Source organism: Pipistrellus hanaki, assembly GCF_964339955.1.
Source record: "Pipistrellus hanaki genome assembly, chromosome: 1".
In the NCBI taxonomy this organism is placed as follows: Eukaryota; Metazoa; Chordata; class Mammalia; order Chiroptera; family Vespertilionidae; genus Pipistrellus; species Pipistrellus hanaki.
The window spans coordinates 40,089,214-40,112,504 of NC_140503.1; the positions used below are offsets into that span (position 1 = coordinate 40,089,214).

The following is a 23,291-nucleotide window of genomic DNA, read 5'->3' on the forward strand; positions in this document are numbered from 1 at the left end:
TTTGGATATTTATGACATTATTTGAGGGTCATATAGAATTATCAACTTAAGAGTTAGTATGCTATATTTGGTCAAACATTTAATTAATTCACCCCTAATGCCTTGGCAAGACCAGATCAAATATTTTGGGGCCTTTTACACCCCACCTCTGCTTTAAAGTGAGCAGTTTGGCTGGCTGCTCTTTCTAAATGAATTTCTCAGATTTCCCGGGCCCTATCCCTGTTCCTCTGATCCTTCCATTTCTCCGTGGTCTCAACCTTCACAAAAGGTCTCTCATTTTTGTACAGCAATGGGACCAGGGCTTGTTGCTCACACCACTTCAAGTGCTTATCTTTTAGGTCATTTTAGGATGTGTTCCAACACCTTCAGGAATCTAGGCTTTGGGCTTTGGTGGGTGTGAGGTCATAGGCCCCACACTGAGGACCGTACCACCCCTGCCAGGCCCGCCAGCCTGGCCCTGTGCTGTGCAAGGGAGGAGCCAACTCACCACCAATTCGTTCTTGTCCCCATTTCCACTGCACAGAGGAAGAGTATGATGAGGATGCTCATCTAGTGGAAGATGAAGAGGATGAAGAAGAGGAGGAGGAAGGTGAAGAGGAGGACGTGAGTGGAGAGGAAGAGGTAAGTGCCTGGCTGGGTGGGGTACCATCTCTCTGAGTCTGAGTCAGCAAGTAAGAGGGACTCGGGGCTGGTTTGAGAGAGGCCAGACTTGCAGCAAGCCCTGGGAAGTTGGATTAGGAGTGGGTGAGGGGGTTCTGGAGGCAGGTAAAGAGGGGACCTCACCTGCTGGGGTAAGCCTGGCCTTCATTTCTGTGTGAAAATTAGTTCTTGCTGCATCCATGTCTCCATTTCCTGTCCTTTTGCATTCATATGTTAATTTACTGAGCACTCACAGTGAGTTAGGGAAAATCAAAGACTGCCCTGAACTGATGGATAATGAAGGACACTGCTGGATCCCAAATTAGTGACAAGGGTCTAGTGCACACAGTGGAAGCAGTGCATTTTCTTACCACATTGACTGGTTCCTAGTTTTTTGACAAGTCTGGGACGTGTCTGAGTGGTAATACAGCACAGATTTAGCTGTGTGTCTCTGGACAAATTCCTTGACCTTTCTATTTCTTCATCTGAGAAATAGCCATCTGGATTGTAAACAGGGATCAACTCACTATATTGTCAGGAGGATAAACTAATTTGTGAGTAAAATGCTTAAGGACAGTGTCTGACTAAGGTGTTTGACCACTTGCTATTTTAGGCTTTCACACCCTTCTTTCTCCAAGATGCCGGCTCCGCGTGCCGGTTTTGTATTGGGTGCTCTGCATCAGCTCCTGCTGACTGGAAAAGTTAGGTGTGGGGAGGTTTAAAATTATGGCAGCATGGTCAAGGCTCCTGGTTTCTCCCAGTTTTCTGTCTCTTGACTGAGCACACAGACACCCACCTGCTGAGCACACCCACCTGGGCAGGATCGCCCGGCCAGCACAGCCCAGGCAGGAGGAGAGCCGGTGCGACGGGCTTGGTTCCTCCCGGTCTCGGTGCGGTTGCTCTTCTCCCTGGGCTAGGCTGCTAGGCTCACCTCTGAACCCTTAGGAAAACAACCACCCCACACCCCCAGGTCAGGGCAGTATGTTGTGTTGACTAATGGTTTTTTTGGTCTTGTTCTTGCTGCCACAGAAGCTGCAGTGTGCAGGGTTGGGTTGTGTGTGTGTGTGTGTGTGTGTGTGTGTGTGTGGTCTCATTGACCATCTGCAGATTTCCAGCTTCCAGTAAAGGAGAGCTTACACATACAAACACACACACACACACACACACACACACACACACACACACACACCAGTCTCAGCAAACAGACTGATTAAGGAATTCTTGTGTGACATTATAAAAGGATATTTCCCTTGACAAAAAGAAGTCTATCACCAAGTTCTTGTTAAACAATGGCCTGCCCGATGCTTTAGGAACAGTGTTCACCAGGCAGAGATTTAACTAGCATGTAACCCATGCAGCATAAAGCAAGGGTCCTGTGTTGAGAAGGAAGTCACACATCGGGCTAGATCTTACCGAGCTAGGAGGATGCCCTCAATGGAATTTATTCTCCCCTCCACGTGGTCCAAGTTTGCAGGATGGTGCTGGGCTGTGTTGGGCGAGGTTGGACCTGCCCACAGAATCTGTGTTCGCTGAAACCGGGGTCTTCCTTGAAAGCCAGCACTAGATTGAGGCAGATGGAAGGATGGCCTCTTCCCATGACAGAGAGTCTGCTTGGGAGCCTGTTCTCCTGGGAGAGCAGCGCATTGAATTAGAATGCTGCCCGGGTCCTAGGGACTTCAGCGCAGGAGTTCCTGACCTGGGATAGGATCCACAACCCCCCCTGACACTGTTTGCAAGTATGGTATGTGACAGGGGTATTTTGGGGGGAGGAGTTTAAAGCTTTCCCTACAATCTTAAAAGGGGTCTGGGATGGAGAAAAATGTCCGTGGGGCCCTGAGAGGCCTTTTTTGAGATCAGTGCTGGGAAAGGTGGCTGCCCCGGCAGGTCCGTGGCCGGGGCACTACTGATGACTGGCACCATCTTCTCTCCTAGGAGGATGAAGAAGATTATAACGACTGGGAAGTAGACGACGAAGAAGACGAGGAAGAGGCCGGTGGTGGTAGGCAGCCTTTGTACTCTTGGCTGGTAGCGGCCGTCCCCTTCCGTTGACAGTAGATTGTGTAGACCCCAGGGACCTGGCAGTGGGCAGAACATGCCCATCTGAGGCTGCAGGTGCCTGGCTTTGCAGATGCCCTGCCTCGGTTCGCCAGGAGGGCAAAGCTTCCTAGATGTCTGGTCCCCTGGCTTCAGGGTGGGGGGTGGAGGTGGGGGTAAATTAGAGGTAGGACCACTCTTTAATCTGAACGCCTTTTCCTTGCTCTTCCAGAAGAAGAAAAGGGTCAGGGTCAGAAGCGAAAACGAGAACCCGAAGATGAGGGAGAAGAAGATGACTAAGTGGATAACCTATTTTGAAAAATTCCTATTGTGATTTGACTGTTTTTACCCGTACCCCCCAAATCCCGCCTCCCGAAACTTATTTTTTTCTGATTGTAACGTTGCTGTGGGAACGAGAGGGGAAAAGTGTACTGGGGGTTGTGGGGAGAGGGTGGGCGGGAGGGGGTGGAATAAAATACTATTTTTACTGCCACTCTTTATTTTTTCCCCTACTTTTTTTTGTGTCTGTTTTTGTCCCCGTAATTGCAATAGCTGAGTACACACCAAGTGAGCATTTGTTCCATACCCTCAGAGAGGACGGTCTGGAGGTCTCTCACATTTGCTGGTATTTCCCGAGTCTCTTGAGTTGGTTGGAAGGCCGAGGCTGCCTCAGTTTGGTTTCTCAAAGCCCAGGAGGGACTGAGCACCAGCCACATCTTACCTCTTGTTCTGGTTCACGTGGTTTCTGCATTCTTGGGCCTGCGAGAGGCATCCAACGCCCTGGTTTTAAATAGCAACCTAAAGGCGTATTTTGGCACTGGTCGGGGGACGGTCCCCATCTCTCATTCCTTCCCTCTTCACAGATGGTGGTGGGCTTCGTTCTACGAAGAAGACTCTGATGTCGCTCTTAGGAGTAGGAGCTGTGAGCCAGAGGGCTGAAAACAGCAAGCTCATAAGTAAAGTGCATTCGGTGATTAGAATGAAAAGAGAAGAAGCAAACCCTTAACCGTCAACCTCTTTGAAAGATTTTTTTAAAAAAAAAACTCTCCTCTCTTGTTCTGTAAAATATTAGAATGCTTTGTTTTACAAAATGACAGGAGAATTCTTCCACATGTACTCCTGTGCTTAGACCGTTTTTACAAACCTAAGTGCAGGAGATGTTTCTGCATGTCGGCTGGGTTGGTTTGTGTTTTTTTTTTTTCCCCCACACGCCCGAGCACGGGAAAACTAGCGCAAAATTGTATTTTCTTACCTAGTGGGAGTCTGAAGTGACTGCAAATTCCTAGTGAATGACAAGTCTGCTTTCATGTCCCTCTTCTGGATCGCTTTAGGAGTGACGCGCTTCCTGGCCCGTGGTCCATCTGTACAAAAGAGCATCTGCACCGTTTCTTCCCTCCCCCTCGGAAGAGCCAAACTTTGAGTTTTATGTCTGTTTGTCATTGATAAATTTCAATAAATCTTTTTATACAATTTTTTTGGGATGGCTTCTTTGAGTCCAACAGGCAGTTGATCTAAGATGCATTCCCCACCACCTGCTCGCTGACAGGGCTCCCTGACAAAAGAGCTTTTCTCACGGGACATGTAACCCGAGAGACACTACGTTTGGACACTCTGGGTCTCAAGCGAGACTCAGTGGTGTGCTTTCTTCATTAAAGGCTTCATGTTGGAGGGGAGGGAGGAGAGTGTAATGAGAGAAAGATAAAAGACCAAAATGTTAGGCCAACCTTGGGACCAGACCTTATTCTGAATACCTTCCATTGTTTTGTTGTTCAGACTGTAAACTAGAACATATGCTTGGGAGCTTCGGGAATGTGTGAAACACCTTTGTTCCTTTTTTACTTAGCTTTATTACGATAATTTCTACCTCTAAAGGGTCTTCAAAAGTACCTGCCTATCAAGGGTAGGAAGCGGTCCACTCACTACTCTGATGTGTTCCATCCTCACCAATGGTTAGATGTATTTCCAGCTTACCGCCACAGCGGACATTCCGTTACACGTTTTGAGGATTTCTTAGAACAAATGCTTGGAAGTCGTGTCGTTAGACCAAAAGGTGACATTTCTAACACTCGCGTGCAAGGTGCCATGTTTTCCAGAAGGGTTACACTAAAGTGCTGTGGTAGTTTATACATATGCACATCTTCGTCCTCAGCCTTGTAGCCTTGAACCCCATGTGAACCCTGGCGCCTGTGCAGTTCCTGTAGGGGAGGTGCTACTTTTGGGAAACCTCACCCCTCTGGGTGGTGTCCTGGGACGCCTGACTTCTCTTTGGAGATATCCCCTGACTGTGTAGGATGGGCGGGGGCCTCCCAGAGGCCCGGTGCTGTGGAAAACGAGGGCTGTGAGGATGAGTGAAGTAGGCATGCTCTGCCTTCGGAGCTGGTGAAAGAACCTGGGAGTGGGTGAATTCAGAGCCTCTTGGGCCTGGCCTTGGGTTTTCTGGCCTTGGCTCCCTTCCTGGGGGTTTGTAGGATCTGTTGACTCACATAGATATGGAAACAACTGCTATAAAAATTCAAGCTAAAATAGACTATGACTGGGTTAATGCTGATGGGACTGAGGGAGGAAAACTGTCAGTCATACTGAACATTCACATCAGCCCTTGAGGATAAGTCCTATTGCACCCGTTTTATAGATGAGGAAAACCAAGGCCCAGTGACTTGAAGGTAAGAAGAGGTCGAGTCAGGGTGAAACCCAGAAATGAACTATTTTGATCAAATCTCGTCATGAGTGGCAAGGAGGAAGAGCAAGCTTAGCCAGAGGGGAGAGGCCGACGTGTATGGAGCTCCTGTTGTGTGCCAGGTACTGAGAATCCACTGTTACTGGATCCTCACAGCCGCCTGAGGTAGGTGCCAGTGCCCAGGTCACACAGCCCACAAAGAGCATCAGGAATCCTCCAGGGAGGGGTGGTTTCAGAGCCAGCCCCCTCATCTCACACCAGAGTGTCTCCTGCTTCCCCGTGACGCCTGTATGAGCCAGCTGCGTAAAGCCGTTGCTCACCTGGCCAGTGCACTTGGGAGAGAGGTTTCCCCACTGAGAGCTAGCAGGTGCCCTGTGGACCCTGGAGAGCTAGAAAACCCCAGTCATCCGTCACCCCTCATTTCATGGGAGAGGAAACTAGAACCCAGAGAAGGTGAGTGATGTGTTCAAGGGCACACTCTGTATAGGTGCCAGAGCCCACCCTGGGCCCGGGACTCCTGTTCCTGGGCTCCTGCACCAAACCGGCAGCTCACCGGTTGCAGGCAGGCCAGGTGCTGGGAGAGTGGGTCGATCCACAGCAGCATCTTCCAGGAGGAACAGCCCAGCCTGGGTGGACAGAATGCCGTGAGCACCAGGGCACAGCTGTGTGCTGCGCAGGGCTTTGGAGTGCATCCCGTGTTTTTTAAATATTCGTAGTGGGTTTGGCTTCCCAATAGTGTCAGGCTGGCCGTCCCTGGTGCCTGGAGAGGAGGAGGAAGACGCTGATTCCAGATTATGAGCTCCTACTCTTGTCATCGTTTATATCCATTGCCTCCCTCGTCCTCACACGGATTTCACAGAGGAAACCAGGGACCAGACAAGCTGGACAACTAGCCCAGCAAGGTAAGTGGCAGCCGCGCTTCAAACCCGTGTCTGACACCGGAGGTCCCTTCCTTGTCCACCGTGTTCAAAGAGCCAGGCAGACAAGCGACGTGGTGCGTCTCATCTGCTGACTCGCAAAGGCTGTTTTTGTCCTGGTTCAGAGGCTCCTTGTTCCTGGCTGGAAGGATTCCCCCGGTGGGGCCCTCATAAGCAGCTTTGGACAGTGGTGTCCCTGAGTCCCCGGGCTGGCCCTGGGACAGGCCCCTGCGGCAAGCTGGGCTCAGGGCTGAGTGGGGCAAGGAGAGGCCTGGAGATGGTTGGACAGATGAGGGCAGGTCTGAGGCTGGTCAGCCTGACTGACGGAGCCCCTCCAGGCGGGCTCTGAATGTGGCAGGGGGGCACCCGCAGACTGCCACCTGGGACTTGGGAGATGACATCAGGGGTGCCTGTGGAGTTGCCTGCCAGGCATCCTCTCCTCTTGGTCTGGCAAAACCACTGCAGAGACTCCCATGGGCATGGCCCATCCCCAATCCTGAAGTGCAGGCGGGGCTGACGGTCACCTATCTGGTTCCTGGGCTGAGCAAGTGACCTAGTGCGGGCCAATCAGCATGTTCCGTACCCTGACCAGAGTGACTGGTCCAAGGAAGGGCCTGGGGCACAGATTGGTAAAGTGAGGCTTGGTCCCTGGAATTTAAATGAAGAACTTCCTGCTGTGCATGTGGGGCTGGGATGATGGAGGCCTGGGGCGGGGGTGGGGTGGGGGGTGGGGCAGTACACTGAGTGAGGACACCAACGCAGATTTAGAACTTACTGTTGGGCATTGCACATCATTTTGCTTCTTTCTCATAAAAACCCTACCAGGCAGTAATTATCCCCATTTCAAAGACTGAACACATAAGTATGATACTCGCTAAACATTCGCTTAGTGCCAGACACAACACTGTGTGCTTTATAGAAGTCAACCTAGTGTTTCCCAAATCTCCCTGATAAGAATCCCCAGGGCTTGTCAGACCGCCAGGCCTCCCTCACCCCTGGGAACTCTGGTTCTGTAGCTCTGGACTGGGGCCTGGGAATCTGTTTTAACAAACAGTCAGAGGATTCTCATCATGGGGGCCATTTGGGGAATGCTGCATGAAACGTAATGCCCTCAGCAGCCCGGTGAGGAGCGCGTTGTGGCCGGGCTCGCTCAGCGTTGAGGAAAGTGAGGCTCAGAGAGGGTAAGTAGTCTGCCCGAGATAACACAGGTGGTGAGTGACGGCTGGGATTTGAACCTGGGTCTGTGTGACGTTCACACTTCTTGGAGAAAGGGGTGACAACTACCTGTGTGTCTCACAGGTTGTGAGACAGATGGTGGAAAAGATGGGAAGGGACTTTATAAAGTGGAAAGCAAAACAGCTTTTGGAAAAGAGAGAGATGCCCGTGTTAGGAAAAGGAGTCTCAGCAGCCCAAATATTTTCTGTAAAGAGGGGAAAACAGTCCTACAAACCGGTTGGTCCTTAAGATAACCTATATGAAAGTGGTTCCCCCCCCCTTTTTAAATTTAGATACAATAAAATTCACTCTGTATCAACTATCACGATACAGTACATCGAAGATGTTAGTTGTAAAAAGAAGTGAATTTGCACTCAATTTTTAAAAAATATATTTTATTGATTTTTTACAGAGACGAAGGAAGAGGGAGAGAGAGTTAGAAACGTCAATGAGAGAGAAACATTGACCAGCTGCCTCTTGCACACCCCCTACCGGGGATGTGCCCACAACCAATGTACATGCCCTTGACGGGAATCGAACCTGGGACCTTTCAGTCCGCAGACCGACGCTCTATCCACTGAGCCAAACCGGTTTCGGCTAATTTGCACTCAATTTTGCTGATGACTTTCTGAGGGCCATCATGCCTTGACCAGGCCCCAAGTGTTGAGAGACCAGGAACCTCTTCCAGCCCTGAGACAACTCGCTGGGTGATTGCATACAAGTCACCTTTGTGTCCCATAAGAAGATCCATGCGGACTCAATGGCTTCTGACAGCCTCAGTCGGTAGTATGTTGTAATAGTCTTTCCCTTGCCCTGAGGCCTTCAGGTAGGTCTCTCTTGACATGGAGTTTAGTCAAGGTGTTCCCTGCCAAAACTTGAGGTAGGAAAGATCAATGTAGGGAGAAACAGCCTCTGTGGGCGGGAGCACTCTGATGCAGAATTCATAAAAGGACCTTCTGAGGTCTGACGGTGTCGCCGGCTCGGTCCAGACACATTCACATTTGCCGGGGCCAGTGGAGAAGCCGAGAGAAAATGGCTTGGCACGTGTGACCTCCTTTCCTACTCACAGAAGACCTCTCTCTGAGGTAGTTATTCTCCCCAATTTCCAGATGAAGAAACGGGGTGAGAGATATCATGAAACGTGCTCAAGATCGCATAGTCCGCCGAAACCGGTTTGGCTCAGTGGATAGAGAGTCAGCCTGCAGACTGAAGGGTCCCAGGTTCGATTCCGGTCAAGGGCATGTACCTTGGTTGCGGGCACATCCCCAGTAGGGGATGTGCAAGAGGCAGCTGATCGATGATTTTCTCTCATCAATGTTTCTAACTCTTTATCCCTCTCTCTTCCTCTCTGTAAAAAAAAAAAAAAAAAAAAAAAAAAGATCACATAGCCAGGAAGGCACCACTGCTGTCAGCACGCACAGCTTTCTGACATGAAGGATGAGGGTATTTCCTCAATTCCTAGGGCCTGAGCAGCCCGCAGCTCACTGCAGCAAGATTCATCTCTGAATCTCGGTTTGACTAATTTCACACCTTTTCTCCAGAACCCAGCTCTCAGGCCCAGCGCAGTCCTCCCACGCATCTCTGCAGTCCTCAGACTGTGACAGAACCAGTCTCCCCACAGTCCCGGGGAACAGCTGTCGTGCAACTAAAATGATTGGAACCTCGGGAATAAGGAGAACCGATTTCTGCCCCTGGAGACAGGGACTCTACATGTTTTGGGGGGAAAAACAAAACAGAAAAACAACAGCAACTCCTTCCGATACTGGAAAAGCAGAAAGGGGCAGCCTGCTGGGCCAGAGCGCGGAGGCCGTGTGACCGGAGGGGCCTCCTCGCTATAGTGTCTGCCTCCCGGAAGTGACAGGAAGTAGAGAGCGTGTTTGTGTGCTGGTGGGAATGATCCAGTGCAGAGGGAGGCATCAGTGATGAGAGAGAGAGAGAGACAGAGAATCTCGGAGAAAATCGGAGGCCAGGGATCCTGTGACTAAATAGAAGTTTAGCCTTTGATAGAGAAAAAGGACACATCTTTTGAACAGGAGAGAAAGGCTATATAGGTCCACGTGGGTGGGCGAATTTGATGGAGGGAAGATGGCAAAGTTCCTGTCCGCTTCTGCAGAAAATAAGAGGCAGGATCATCAGTGGGGGATGGGAGCAGAGAGGGGCAGAAGACTGAGACAGTTGTTCTAGAAGGAGGGAAGCAACCACTCTCGGATGCCTGGGAGGGCGAATGGCGACCATGACTTTAAAGGGGGAGAGAGCATGGCTCTGCTGCTTGAGAGCAGGCATCGAGGGGGCAGAGAGCTGGGCTTTGCTAGCCAGATGATGAGAATGCATACAGCAGCGGGCAAGGAAGGTGGGGTGTTTAGAAGATTTGTAAAGATGGACCATCTATATATATAAAGTCCAGTGACCAGAAGGATGGAATTACCGGTTGCTATGACACGCACTGTGGCAACCAACTGGCCTGATCGGAGCCCCGATTGCCCCCCACAACCGCCCATGGCCCTTCTCCCTAGCTGGCCCTGCTCCCAATCAGCCCCCCACCCCCCAATCAAGGGCAGGGTCGGTTGACCTCCCACAACCCCCCCAACCGGCCCGGCCCGATGGCCCATGTCAGGGTGGGCCAGCTGGAACCACCTGTGCACGAATTTGTACACCAGGCCTCTAATGGATTATAAGTTAGCAATGGAGGGATGTGAGTCATGACATAGCGAGAACATGGGAGCAGGTCAGCAGAGTGGAGAACTGCTGGAGTTAGGTTGTTGGGGTGGGAGCATTAAGGTAGGTGGGCTGCAAGGAGACCGGCAGTGGTCAGAGAACGGAGATGTCCAAGGTGGTGGACTGACTAGTGAGAAGCCAGGATATGACCATGGAGGCAGGTGTCTGAGATGGGAGGGAGGAGCAGATCTTCACTGGAGATGAGGAGTTTGCAAAACAGAAAAGCCAACGGATTGATTGGGTGGTTAGTGCTTGAGGTCACTGAAGAGTAACAGGAATAAATAGGAAAAAGGATAATAAGCCAACTGTTAGAATCCTCACTAATGAGGAGGCAGATAATGGCAACAAAGAGGTAGTCATGCCTCTTTAGAGGAGGAGGGCGGAGCGATGGGACAGGGATGGGGAACCAGAACAATTCTCAGTTCCAGGCATTGGGGCATGTGAGGGAGGGGGACACTGTGGCCCAGAAGAGAGCTGGGGAGAGGGGTCATCAGGTTAGAACCAGGTTTGAGTTAACTCAAGAGAGGAGGTGCATCAGCTGCTCACTGATGGCCCCTACAAGGCTCCCGAAGGTCTGAGGAGGGGAAAAGGATGGAAAACAGCCTTCTTCCTAACACAACGTCCTTGTATGTTTGTGTTGATGGTGGGGTGGGGCTGGGGCCAGTGAAGGGGCCAGGTTTCCCCTTCCCTTTTAAAATTTACTACCTTTGCCATATGGTTCAAGTTGGGTGTTTGTGGGTGTCCCTGGAGGAGCTGGTTCTCTTATGTCTGTTAGTCATGGCAGGCTCTTCGGAGTTTGCTGGCTTCTCCTCTCAGGGGCTGCCGCTCCCCGTGGCCCCACGCCCCTGACTTCTCCAGGGAGAAGCGATACTCTGTGCCATCGGCTCAGCCCACCCACCCACAACTGTTCTGGTCAGAAGGTCCCTGATGGAGCCTTTATTTAGCACCCACCAGCCAACTACCTAAGTCAGATGTCCCTCTTGCTCGCACTCCTTCGGCCAATGTTGTAAACTTCATTGCTGGAATTCATGCAGGGAGGACAGCTGCAACCCCACCACCAGCCCAGCCTCCCTGGGACCCAGCCCCTCACAGACTGGGTAGCAGGCATCTCGGACAGTTGCAGCAAAGATGCTTTTGCCCTCAAACATACAGGGAGCTCAGGGCCTCAGTCATTCAGTGGACACTGCTGCTCTCTGCCCTCCCACCTTCCCCTCTCCAGGCAACCAGGAGGTGCCTGAGCTGGTTAATCACCAGCAATGGAAGTCCCCTATTGGTCAGGTTCTGGCTTGGACACCAAGCTCTGCTTCAAGCGTCTGCTCAGAGATCTCCTACTTGAATTTAGAAGCAATATCAACTTGCAGCAAGAGCTGTCTGGGCTCCCTTTCCCAGAGGGGCCACGGGTCTGCCTTCCCTTGAAGCTTTATGGATTATCTGCAGAATCTGAGTTTGCGTTTGGATGCTCACACCTCACCTACTCTAGTGGTGTATTCTTGCCTGCCTTGAGGGCCTCTGGAAGTCTCTTTGACTTCCATACTTTAGGCTCCTAACCAGTTCCAAGCTGTTGCCATTCAATTAATTGTCTTTCTATCTTTTCAAAATGTACGCGTATATAAAAAACCAAGATGTCCACATTAAATATATGCAATTTCCATTTGTCAATTATATCCCAAAAAGCTGGGGGAAAGAAACAAAGTTTCTAGTAAACTTTTTTTTTCCAATCTAAGCATACAGTTTTTTTAAACGAATATTACTATGTTTATTTTTATTTATTCATTAAAATATTTTTATTGAGCCCTAGCTGGTTTGGCTCAATGGATAGAACATCAGCCTGCGGACTGAAAGGTCCCAGGTTCAATTTCTGCCAATGGCAGGTTTTCAGAGAGAGAGGAAGGGGAAGGGAGAGAGAGAAAAACATCGATGTGAGAGTGAAACATCATCTACTGCCTCCTTCTGCACCTTGCCTCCCACTCCATCACTGAGCCCAAAACTCCAGGCCCGGGCCCCAACCTAGAATCAACCGGCAGCTTCTCCATGAACAGGATGACACCCAACCAACTGAGCCACACTGGCCAAGGCAGCATCCAGTTTTTTTTTTTCTAATTTTTATTTTGAATTGGTTTTGGGTATATTGCTTAGTGGTTAGACAATCATATACCTATTGTTCCCCTTAATGTTTCCAGTACCCTAACTGGCACCATATATAGATTTGACAATATTATTAACTATATTTCCTAAGCTATACTTACTTCCCCATGACCATTTTGTTACTACAAATTTGTGCTTCTTCTTCTTCTTCTTTTTTTAAATGCATGTAATTTACATATAAATATTTGTATATTGAGAGGTTCAGGCCTGAGATTTTTATTTTTTATTTTATTGATTTTTCACAGAGAGAAAGAGAGAGGGATAGAGAGTTAGAAACATTGATGAGAGAGAATCATTGATCAGCTGCCTCTTGCACACCCCCTTCTGGGGAAGTGTCTGCAACCAAGGTACATGCCCTGACCGGAATCGAACCTGGGACCTTTCAGTCCGCAGTCCGACACTCTATCCACTGAGCCAAACCGGTTTTGGCCAAATTTGTGCTTCTCAATCCCTCCACCTTTTTCACTCAGTGCGCCAAACCTTTTTCCCCTCTGGCAACCGCCAGTTTTCTCTCTGTATCTATGAGTCTGTTTTAATTTTGTCTGTTTGTTTACTTTGTTCTTTGGATTCCACATACAGGTAAAATCATATGATGTTTGTCTTTCTCTGATTGACTTATCTCATTGAGCATAGTATCCTCTAAGTCCATTCATGCTACTGCAAATGTAAGATTTCATGACCTAGTAGCCATTCGATTCTTTAGAAGGAAAAAAGACAGAGTTTTCACAGGAAGAGGACTTAAATAGGAGAATAGACTGATAGTTCTGTTAACACTATGGAGTCAAATTCTCCCCCCAAGATCAATATTTAGTGAAATGGACCACACCACAAAAAAACATTAAACAAGTAGTTATTGATCATCTGCCAGCCACAGTAGAAGGTATTGGGTGGAACTACCAAGTTAGGGACACTTATCTTCTATCTTATTTCAAGATGGCAGACAAGCACAATTTGGACATGAAGTGTCCCTTGTGATTTTATAGTGACAAATTAAATTATGCCAAATTTTATCAATGGTCACCCAAACGAATAATTCTTAAAATTGTATCATAATGGGAAAAGGCTCATGACACTTTAAAATGTACTAAGTTTCCAGGAGGAAATATAAAAGGAAAAATGTTATAATACAACTAGTGGCCCGGTGCACAAATTCATGCACATTGAAAGGAAATTAATTAGAAGAAATATTTTAATATCACTATTCACCCCTTCTCTAGAAGTGTCAACCAAATTCATGATCAACAATGACAGATGGAAACACATTTGTGCTATTGGTGCCAGCAAGAGCTTTATATGTATTGTGCATGCACAAGTCAACTTAGCCTTTTATATCTATATAAAACCCTAATATACAAATCAACCAAAAGATGAAACAACCTGCAGAATTGGTGGGATAGTAAGCAGGCAGCACCAGGCTAGCCAAGGCAGCTGCCAGTGGCCAGGCTGGCTGGCAGGGGAACCAGGCCACCAGCCAAGGCGGGTGCCAGTAAGGGCATTGATTGCCCCACCAGTCACCCCACAGATCAGCCCTGATTGCCAACCAGGCCTAGGGACTCTACCCTATATTTTGGGAACAGTCTCTTAGATTTAAAAATTAGAACCTGGCAAGGCTACTCTATCCTGAAAAAAACAGGATGATGCAGCGATGACATGCATGGACCCTGGCTTGCACATTTTGTGTTCAGCCCTGATTCTGACACTTACAACTGTGTGACAAAGCCAATTACTTAACTTCTCTCTGCTTCAGTTTTTCCACCCATAAGATGGGAAAATGGCACTACTGCCTCAGAAGGGTCATGTTATGTACTACTTTTTATAATCAGGTGAACAATGTAGCTGCCCACACAACAGCGAGATGCCTTTCACCTGTATGAAAAGTATGGTCACTGGTGCATGCAGCGTGCTCATAAACCAGCAGTCGGACATCCCCTGAGGGGTCCCAGATTGTGACAGGGTGCAGGCCAGGCTGAAGGATCCCCACCCCACCCCAGCCATGCACAAATTTTGTGCACGAGGCCTCTAGTATATAGAGTAAACTTGCTTAATTAGACCTGCTTTCTGATTTGGTTAAAGTTTTCCCAGCCCAGTGAAGCACCCCAACTTTTCTTTCAGGTAATTATCACAGCAGTAAATATCAACACAAAGCAGATTATTATTGTAGATCATGCAGGGAGAATAAAGGATAAAATATTTAACTGCAGTAGTGTTTGACTATATTCTGCCCAGTGAGAAAACCTGAAGTCACTTACTTATTTTCAGTTGGGTCAAGTTTCTAAATCCTCATTTTCCAGCTAATGAAATGAAAAGGATTCTACTGAGTCTCCTATCTACCTACTCCAGGACTTCTGCGAGGATCAAATGAGATGAGGCACAGGAAAACGCTTCACAGACATTTGGTTAAAGTGTAAATGTTTCCACCTGGCTATAAAGCAAGTCATGTTCCTGGGCTGAAGAAACTGCAAGGAGGCTAGTCGCTAGGGAGAGGAAGCTGGGCAATGCTACATGATGTTATTACCCGGCGTCCACAGCCACTGTTTCTGGGCTGGGCTGAGCTGGGGGCCGCATTTTGTGCCAGGTGTTCTCGGCAGTGTTGGCTGTGATTTGGTGGGCTGTTGCTCAGGGGTAGTGGCGGGGCCTCTGCCCCACTTGGGGGAAGCTGAGTGTTGCTTTGTCGGTGCCAGGTCCACACTGCCATTTCTCTGTAAATGGTCAGCACGTGTTACAGCAGCTCTATGTTGAGCGTCTGCCCCCTGATGGTCAGTACACATTATAGTGACTGGCTGGTCAGCCAGAGGGACACTTAGCATATTAGCTTTTTGTATATATAGATATTTATTGAAAAGAACAGAAAACAGGCAGTGCCCTCAGCGGACCAGGATTGGTCTCTTGCTTCAATAGTGTTTGGATGGAATAAACCCAGGGTGGCTCCTTCTTCCAGCCTCTGACCACTCTCCTGCGTCTCATCCAGTCATACCTTCAGAAACACCTCCAGAAACAGCCAACACACCGGGTTTTTTCCTGCCTTACCTCCTTATTGCTGAACAACCATGAGCTCCCAAATTCATCAGAATTATTCCACCGAGGTGGAGGCTGCAATCAGCCGCCTGGCCAACCTGCATTTGCAAGCCCCCCAACATCTGCCTCTCTCTGGGCTACTATTTTGACCTTGACCATGTGGCTCTCGAGGGTGTGGGCCACTTCTTCCTCAAGTTGGCAGAGAAAAAGCACGAGGGCGCTGAGCGTCTCTTAAAGTTGCAAAACAAGCGTGGTGGCTGCATTCTCTTCCAGGACCTGCTGAAGCCTCCCAAGATGAGTGGGCAAAACTCAGGACGCCATGGCAGCCACCCTGGCCTTGGAGAGGGACCTGAACCAGGCCCTTTTGGAGCTGCAGGCTCTGGGTTCTCCCCGCACAGACCCTCTGCTCCGTGACTTCCGGAGCACCACTCCCTGGATGAGGAGGTGAAACTGATCAAGAAGATGGGCGGCACCTGACCAACATGGGCAGGCAGCCGGCTCCCGGGCTGGGCTGGGCGAGTGTCTCTTCGAAAGGCTAACCCTTGAGCCAGACCAGGAACCTTTGGAGCTCAGAGGCCTTTCAGAGGCCCCTCTGCACCCCCTGCTGTCTCTGGCTTTTACCCGAGCCTCTTCCCGAAACTACTAGCCATTCTTTTAGCCATCCTGGAGCCCTCTCCCATGCATTAAACCAAATGAAACAATAAAGCTTTTTGCAGAAAAAAAAAAAAGGAACAAAAAACAAATTAGCATGCATACAAGTAAGCACAGTATGTTCATATTATCATATGAAAAGAAAACATGCTCTACAATTCAATAAGAACAAAACTCCAATGAAAAAAATGAACAAATTATTTGAACACACCACTTCACAGAGGACCTCACCAATGGTGTGGGCACAAAAAAAAGTGCCCTATCAATAGCCATCAGGAAAAGCCAATTAAACCCACAGTGAGTTATCACTCCCTCCCTCCAGAACTGCTTACAGTAAAAAGATTGATAACACCAAAAGCTGGTGAGGATGTGGAGCAACCGGATTCTCATGTATTGTATATTTGGTGGATGCATCCAATTGCACAACCTCTTTGGAAAAGTTCTGGCAGCTTATTTTAATCTTATTATTGTTTACCTTCCCACTGACCCAATCCCCCACTTACATGTTTATTCAACAGAAATAAACATGTTCACAAGAAAATGTTTACAGCACCTTTGTAATAGCCATAAACTGAAAACAACTGAATTGTCCAACAGCAGGTGAACACAGAGATGAATTGTGGTATATCTGTATAATGGTATTACCCTCCCCATAAAAAGAAATGAATTACCAATACAAACAACAATGCAGAAGAATATCAAAACTATTATACTGATCAAAACCAAGTTAGACGTAAGAGAACATACTGTATGATTTCACTTACTTAAAATTTAGTAATTAGAAAAACTAATCTATAGTAGAAAGAAGCCAAGCACTGAGGTGTGGGACTGGGAACTGATGGGAAAGAGGCAAGAGGGAGTGCTCTGGGGTGACGGAATTATTCTCTGTCTTGATTAGGTTGTGGGTTACATGTGTACACATGTGTCAAATTCATCACACACAAGATTGGTGCATTTCACTGGGTGTAAATTTTAACCAAAAAATTAAGAACTGTAAATAAATACGTATTTAACTTTAGCTAATGATATACAGGCTATTTGGAGGTGAAGGGCACTGACTTCTGGAACTTATTTTTAAATGCAGAAAGTAATAAGATGGATTGATGGATATAAATACAGCAAAATGTTAACTATAGAAGCTAGATGGTAATTATATGAGTGTTTTAATGTACATTTTTTAGGTTTACTATATGTATGATAAATGCAAAAACAAAGATACATTATAGAATTAAGATTATGGGTGATTTTTTAAATCTCCTAAAACAAGCATGTCAAACTCACGGCCCATGGGCTGCATGCATCCCACAATGAATATTTTTGTGGCCCAGTCAATATAACAGCATGTAAGAAACTTCTTAATAAAAATTTCATAACTTCATTTTTACATCCTGTTATACATAAATAGGGTCCCTCTGCCTGGCCTGTGAGATCAGGCCCAAACCAGCTCTCTGACATCCGCTGAGTGGTCCCAGATTGCAAGAGGACACAGGCCAGGCCGAGGGACCCACCAGTGCACAATCAGGGCTAGGGAGGAATGCAGGAGGTTGGCCAGCTGGGGAGGGACTCTGGAAGGGCTCCAGGGCAGGTCCAGTCCATCTCCCTCAGTTCCAATTGGCAAGACCCCAGAAGCAAACTAACCTACCCGTTGGAGTGTCTGCCTCTTGGTGGTCAGTACACTTCATAGCAACTGGTTAACTGGTTGTCTGCCCCCTGATGGTCAGTGCATGTCATAGCAAGCAGTAGAGCAGCCTAAGCATATCATTAGCATGTTATGCTTTGATTGGTCGAATGGCCAACCGGATGACCAGACACTTAGAATACTAGGCTTTTATTATACAGGCAGTCCCTGGGTTACGTTGGACTTTTCGTGGTTACGTTGCAATCTCCTATTTATTTATAAAGAGAAAAAGTTTCATCATTTCAACCTATGTACATAGGTGCTTTATGTTTTTTATTATTTATTTACCACAAGTAAAAGTCAGGAATTGTTATCTTTTATTTACATTTTTTTACTGTTTCACTTCATTATTGCTGTGTATGTGCTCCATGTGAGTGACGTAGGTGCTTATGAAGGTGGGTTCCTACTTATGGTGAAAATCGCATTAGTCGAGCCATAGGAGGACCTACTATATAGGACTATTAATAACTACAACGTTTGTTAATGACTGATTACTATAATTGTGTTGCATTCATTTCCCTTATGCACCTTATGCGCAGGCACACCATTTCTCCACTAATACTAGCAGCAAATATTTTAGCAGCCAATTACCATGTCATTAGTCTTGTACTGTCTTGTTTGGTATGCACAAGAGGAAATATTTCACATTCGGAGAACAAGAAAAATAGGTTTATTTGCATTCGCTTATTAATTTGTGTAGTTATTCAGTATCTGGTAAGTTAATGTTCAAGAAAAAAATATTAATTTTTATTCAAATTTTCTATTATTTTATGTTAACAATTACTCATTTATTTCAGGCCTTTGTATTTAGCATGTCTCTATCAAAATAAGCCTACATTTCTATGAAAATTGGAGCTTTTTTTGTGTGTGTGTGTGTCCCACATAAACTTAAACTTTGCTTATTTGGCTCGTGCTAGTCTTTGAGTTTGACATGCTTGTCCTAAAACATTGTCCTTGCTGGTTTGGCTCAGTGATTAGAGTGTAGGCCTGCAGACTAAAGGGTCACAGGTTCGATTCTGGTCAAGGGCACATGCCCGGGTTGTGGGCTTAATCCCCGGGAGAGGGTGTGCAGGAGGCAGCCAATCTCTCATCACTGATGTTTCTCTCTCTTCCTCTCAGAAATCAATTAAAAATATTTTTTTTCTAAAACAGTAACTTTGTATTTTATATTCAACTAAAATACTTTGACATCATCCTAGTATTATCAAGCTTTCTGGAGGGGGGTGGGGGGAAGGCTTATTATAAAAATTTTGGACTATACAGAAAAGTAGAAAAATTTGTTTTAATCTGTAATTTTATGACTCACAGAAAATCACTTAATGACATATTCATATTTTTACTTATATCTTGAACTTTTCTCTGTTATTAAATATTCTTAAAAACATGATTTTTAGATGGCACTCTATTCCATTGTATGCATGTACTATATATAAATTGTTAATCACTCCCTATTGTTAAACGTTGGCTTGTTTCCCAGTTTTTCTGTTGCAAACAAAGCTGGGGAGAACTTGCTGTGCAATACATCTTTGACCACATTTTGATTTTTCCTTAGGATGAATGGATTCCTTGAAGGTGGGTTACTAGGTCAGAAGTTAGAAACATTTTTTTTAACATCGAATACTAGCAAATTGTTTTCCAGAAAGGTCATACTAATTTATACACCCAAGTACTTTACAAAAGTGTTTATTCCCCATATCTTAGTCACCTTTGAATCTGCTCTTTTTTTAAATTTAGGTCTGGTGGGATTTTTTTTTTTTTTTTTTTTTTTTTTTTGCCAATTTTATAGGAGGAAGACTATCTTATTACTATCATTTTCACTTGTATTCCTTTGAGTACTAGTAAATATTGTTTTCCAACTGTTTGAAAATTTTACTGTTATCTTTTTGTTATTGATATCTACTTTGATTCCATTGTGTTCAAAGAATAAACTCTGCATGATTTTTTTTTTTTTTTTGTCCTCACCCAAGGGTATTTTTAGAGAGAGTGGAAGGGAAAGGGAGAGACCCAGAGAAACACTGATGTGAGAGGGGAAACCTGCAACCAATGTACATACCCTTGACTAAAATCGAACCTGAGACCCTTCAGTCCGTGGGCCGACGCTCTATCCACTGAGCCAAACTGGCTAGGGCTACTTGACATGGTTTTTTACTTAATGTTAATAGAGACACTCATGCTTTCTTTTGCATGATATTTATACAGAAGCTCTATTTCCTAAAGAGTTTTTTTTTTTTTTAATGGAAAATGAATGGTGAGAATTCTAGTTAAATACCCTTTTAAAATATAGGAAATTCTTAGCTCTCCATAAGGAAAAAACAAAAAACTGAGAGTGCAAAGACCAGATAGCATTGCTGAATTCACTGATTTTGCTTGTTGTGGGTGAACAAATGAATAGAACAATAGAAGTGAACTCTAATAACTTGGATATGACTGACTCAAAGCTGGCTTATACCAATTTTTGCAGAATTACAGCAAAGAACAGACTACAGTTAGAGTCTTCTCCTAGCTTCCAATGTATGAGAACAATTCTCTCCAGACTGTAGAATGCAGAATTTTGCGAGGTTCTCTCAGACCTCACATTCAGAGAACATCTTAAATATAAATTTTTTTAAAAAATGTTTTTTATTGATTTTTTACAGAGAGGAAGGGAGAGGGATAGAGAGTTAAAACACTGATGAGAGAGAGACGTCGATCAGCTGCCTCCTGCATGCCCCCCACTGGGGATATGCCCGCAACCAAGGTACATACTCTTAAAAAAAATTATATATATATATATATATATATATATATATATATATATAATTGATTTTTTACATAGAGGAAGGGAGAGGGAGAGACAGTTAGAAACATCAATGAGAGAGAAACATCGATCAGCTGCCTCCTGCACAGCCCCTACTGGGGATGTGCCTACAACCAAGGTACATGCTCCTGACTGGAACCGAACCTTTAGTCCACAGGCTGATGCTCTATCCGCTGAGCCAAACCTGTTAGGGTTTAAATATAAAATTTTTATCTTCTTTCCAAATGAAATTATACATATAACCACACAGACATGCCAATATAACTGAAAAAATATGTTTATCCAGGGACTCTGAACTTATGGCCAATTACTGAACCATATTGCTGACCATGTGCTATGAATTGTTATTTTTATGAATTCTGTAATTATCTTCTGATTAACACAAATATAGAATTTTCTTGTTCCTTTTTTTTATGTTAAAGGAATAAATGTAAAAATGTAGATATTTAAAATATGCTGTGATTTTTGTGTCCCTATTTCTTCATTGTTTAACTTACCAGAAATTAAAAAAAAAAAAAAAAAAGCATTAGCTGAGGTCTCTTTCGATGGCTGAGGGACTCTGCGGTGATGCCTGGGCCCTCGGAGAGAGCACCCCTGAACGAGGGTGACTGAATCCATTCACATCCGCTGACAGAGCCCGGGCGCTTCCCCCTCGCGCTGGGACAGCAGCCGGGGAGAATGAGCCCTGGAAGGATGATTGCTGTTCACCCACCCTCTGAAACATCAGGCTCACACACACATTTAACAAAAACAAAACCTGTCCCGTCATGGCCTTCACGTAAGAAGTAGTAGGGGAGCTTCACAAACAAAATACAAACGAAAAGTAGACATTTTACCATCGCTTCTGGAAAGCCAAAGCTTAGTCAACATCACTTGAGAGCCGATGCCACTACTGTGTCATGTAAATACAGGCGATGCAATAGGATTTTGGGGGGAACCTAGATACTCAAGAGATTTAGATCCTCTGGATTACGGTGAAGGAAAATGTCCAAAGAGTCAATGGCCTTAGTAAATTGATCACTATCATGAATTAAAAGACTTAAAGAAATCAATATAGAACACATGCTAGTCCACTCTTCACAGCCTGAGACAGCATAGTGATCAAAGAGAAGGATGGAGTTATTCATGGGTTATAGGTTAGCATCCTGCTATTGGCGTGGTCAGGCAGATCCGTATATCAGTCGTTATGATAGAAATCATGGTATTTGTGATCAGGATTAATGGAGGTTTTCATCTGTTACCTGTTGTTACTTTAAAAGCAATGAAACAAAATCTTTTTGAGGCTTAAAAGATAAATACTAAAACAGTAAGTGAATATAGAAATCTCATTAACTGAATACCCAGGGCCACTTCTCTCACACCACTGCTCTATTAATTTTAAGGAAAGTTAAAAATTGCTGTTTTGTCTTAGTCCAAATAGATTTCCCCTCTCACCTGGGCCAAAAATCAAATAGCATAAAAAGGTGTACATAAAGTCTCGTTCACCAGTTACTCAGTTCCTACCCACTACCTACTGACACATTTGCATTGCTTTCTTTCTTTATTTTTGCATTGCTTTTCTTTATTCCCCCTAAGATTCCATCTCAAATGTAAAAATCTATATCTATAATAATAAAATCGTAGTATGCTAATTAGTCCGGACAGTCGAATGACTTTCCAGACATCCTTCTGGATGAATTCGGGCTACAAGGGAAGCCTGGGTCCTGCGTGCCTGCCAGTGGCCGGAGGGAAGCTTGCCTGGGTCCCTGGCGCCAGAGGGAAGCCGGTGTCAGCAGCTGGGGGAAGGAAGGCCTGTTCTTGCACTAATTTCATGCATTGGGCCTCTAGTCTATAATAATAAAAGCGTAATATGCAAATCAACCGAACAGCCAAACAGAAAAATGGCCGTCCGAATGACCACACTATGACACGCACTGGTGCCAGACCAGCCAAGGCAGATGTGATGCGATTGGTCAGGGGGCCTGCCATTGCTCCATGATCCCTCCCACAAAGGAAGGCCCAGGCTACCCTCTGCTGAGCGATCAATCAGGGGGCTCCACAAAACTGGGGAACTAGGGGGGTGTGTGGCAGTGGATGTGGGCAGTGCCAAGCCAAGGCAGGGGCAGGTTGGGGTGGGGAGGCCAGGGCTGTAGGGCCATAGGCAGCTGGGGCTGTGAGGGCCGCTGCAGCTGGGAATGATGCAAAGGCCTACCCTTGCAAGAATTTCATTCACTGGGCCTCTAGTATATATATGGCTAATATGCAAATTGGCACAACAGAACAACCGGTTGCTATGATGCACACTGACCACAAGGGGGCAGATGCTCAACACAGGAGTGTTGAGCTGGGCTCATGGCTGGTGAGTGTAGCGGTAATGGCCATCAGTTGGACATCCCCCATGAGCTCCCAAACTGTGAGAGGGCATAGGTTGGGCTGAGGGACCCCCTTCTCCAAGTGCATGAATTTTGTGTACTGGGCCTCTAGTATTATTATATAATAACTCCATCCTTTTTTTTTTTTTTTTTTTTAACATAAAAGGTAGCATGGAGAGCATTAAGAGCATGATCTCTGAAGCCAGACTGCCAATGTTCTGGTCCCAGTTCTTCCACTAGTTAGCTGTGTCTTTAAGCAAATTTCATAACCTCATAGTGCCTCCGTTTCCTCATCTGTATAACGAGGATAATAATAGCCTCTGTCTTATATGGTTATTTGAGGATTAAACGAGCTAATAAATGTATAAAGCACTTAGGACAGGACCTGGCACAGTGAGCTCTCTGGGTGTGAGATGTAGTAAGGTGTCAAGAGTCTAGAAGCATGAGCCCTGCGGCG

The 23,291-nt window shown here is 46.1% G+C and overlaps 1 protein-coding gene, 1 long non-coding RNA gene and 1 pseudogene across 3 annotated transcripts in view; all 3 read left to right on the forward strand.

Annotated features, from left to right (window-relative positions):
* Positions 1 to 4,145, forward strand: part of ANP32A (acidic nuclear phosphoprotein 32 family member A) — a 39,172-nt gene extending 35,027 nt beyond the window's left edge. Inside the window, exons 5-7 of the mRNA XM_084879311.1 lie at positions 524 to 621; positions 2,572 to 2,638; positions 2,906 to 4,145. Coding sequence (XP_084735437.1) covers positions 524 to 621; positions 2,572 to 2,638; positions 2,906 to 2,973 — 233 coding nt within the window. The 3' untranslated portion in view covers positions 2,974 to 4,145. The remainder of the gene's footprint in view (positions 1 to 523; positions 622 to 2,571; positions 2,639 to 2,905) is intronic.
* LOC311624814 overlaps positions 1 to 23,291 on the forward strand; it is a 654,664-nt gene that overhangs the window by 518,235 nt on the left and 113,138 nt on the right. The window lies entirely within an intron of this gene.
* LOC311611868 (ferritin light chain-like) lies at positions 15,390 to 16,003 on the forward strand (annotated as a pseudogene). The gene has a single exon. The product of its transcript is annotated as a ferritin light chain-like (transcript).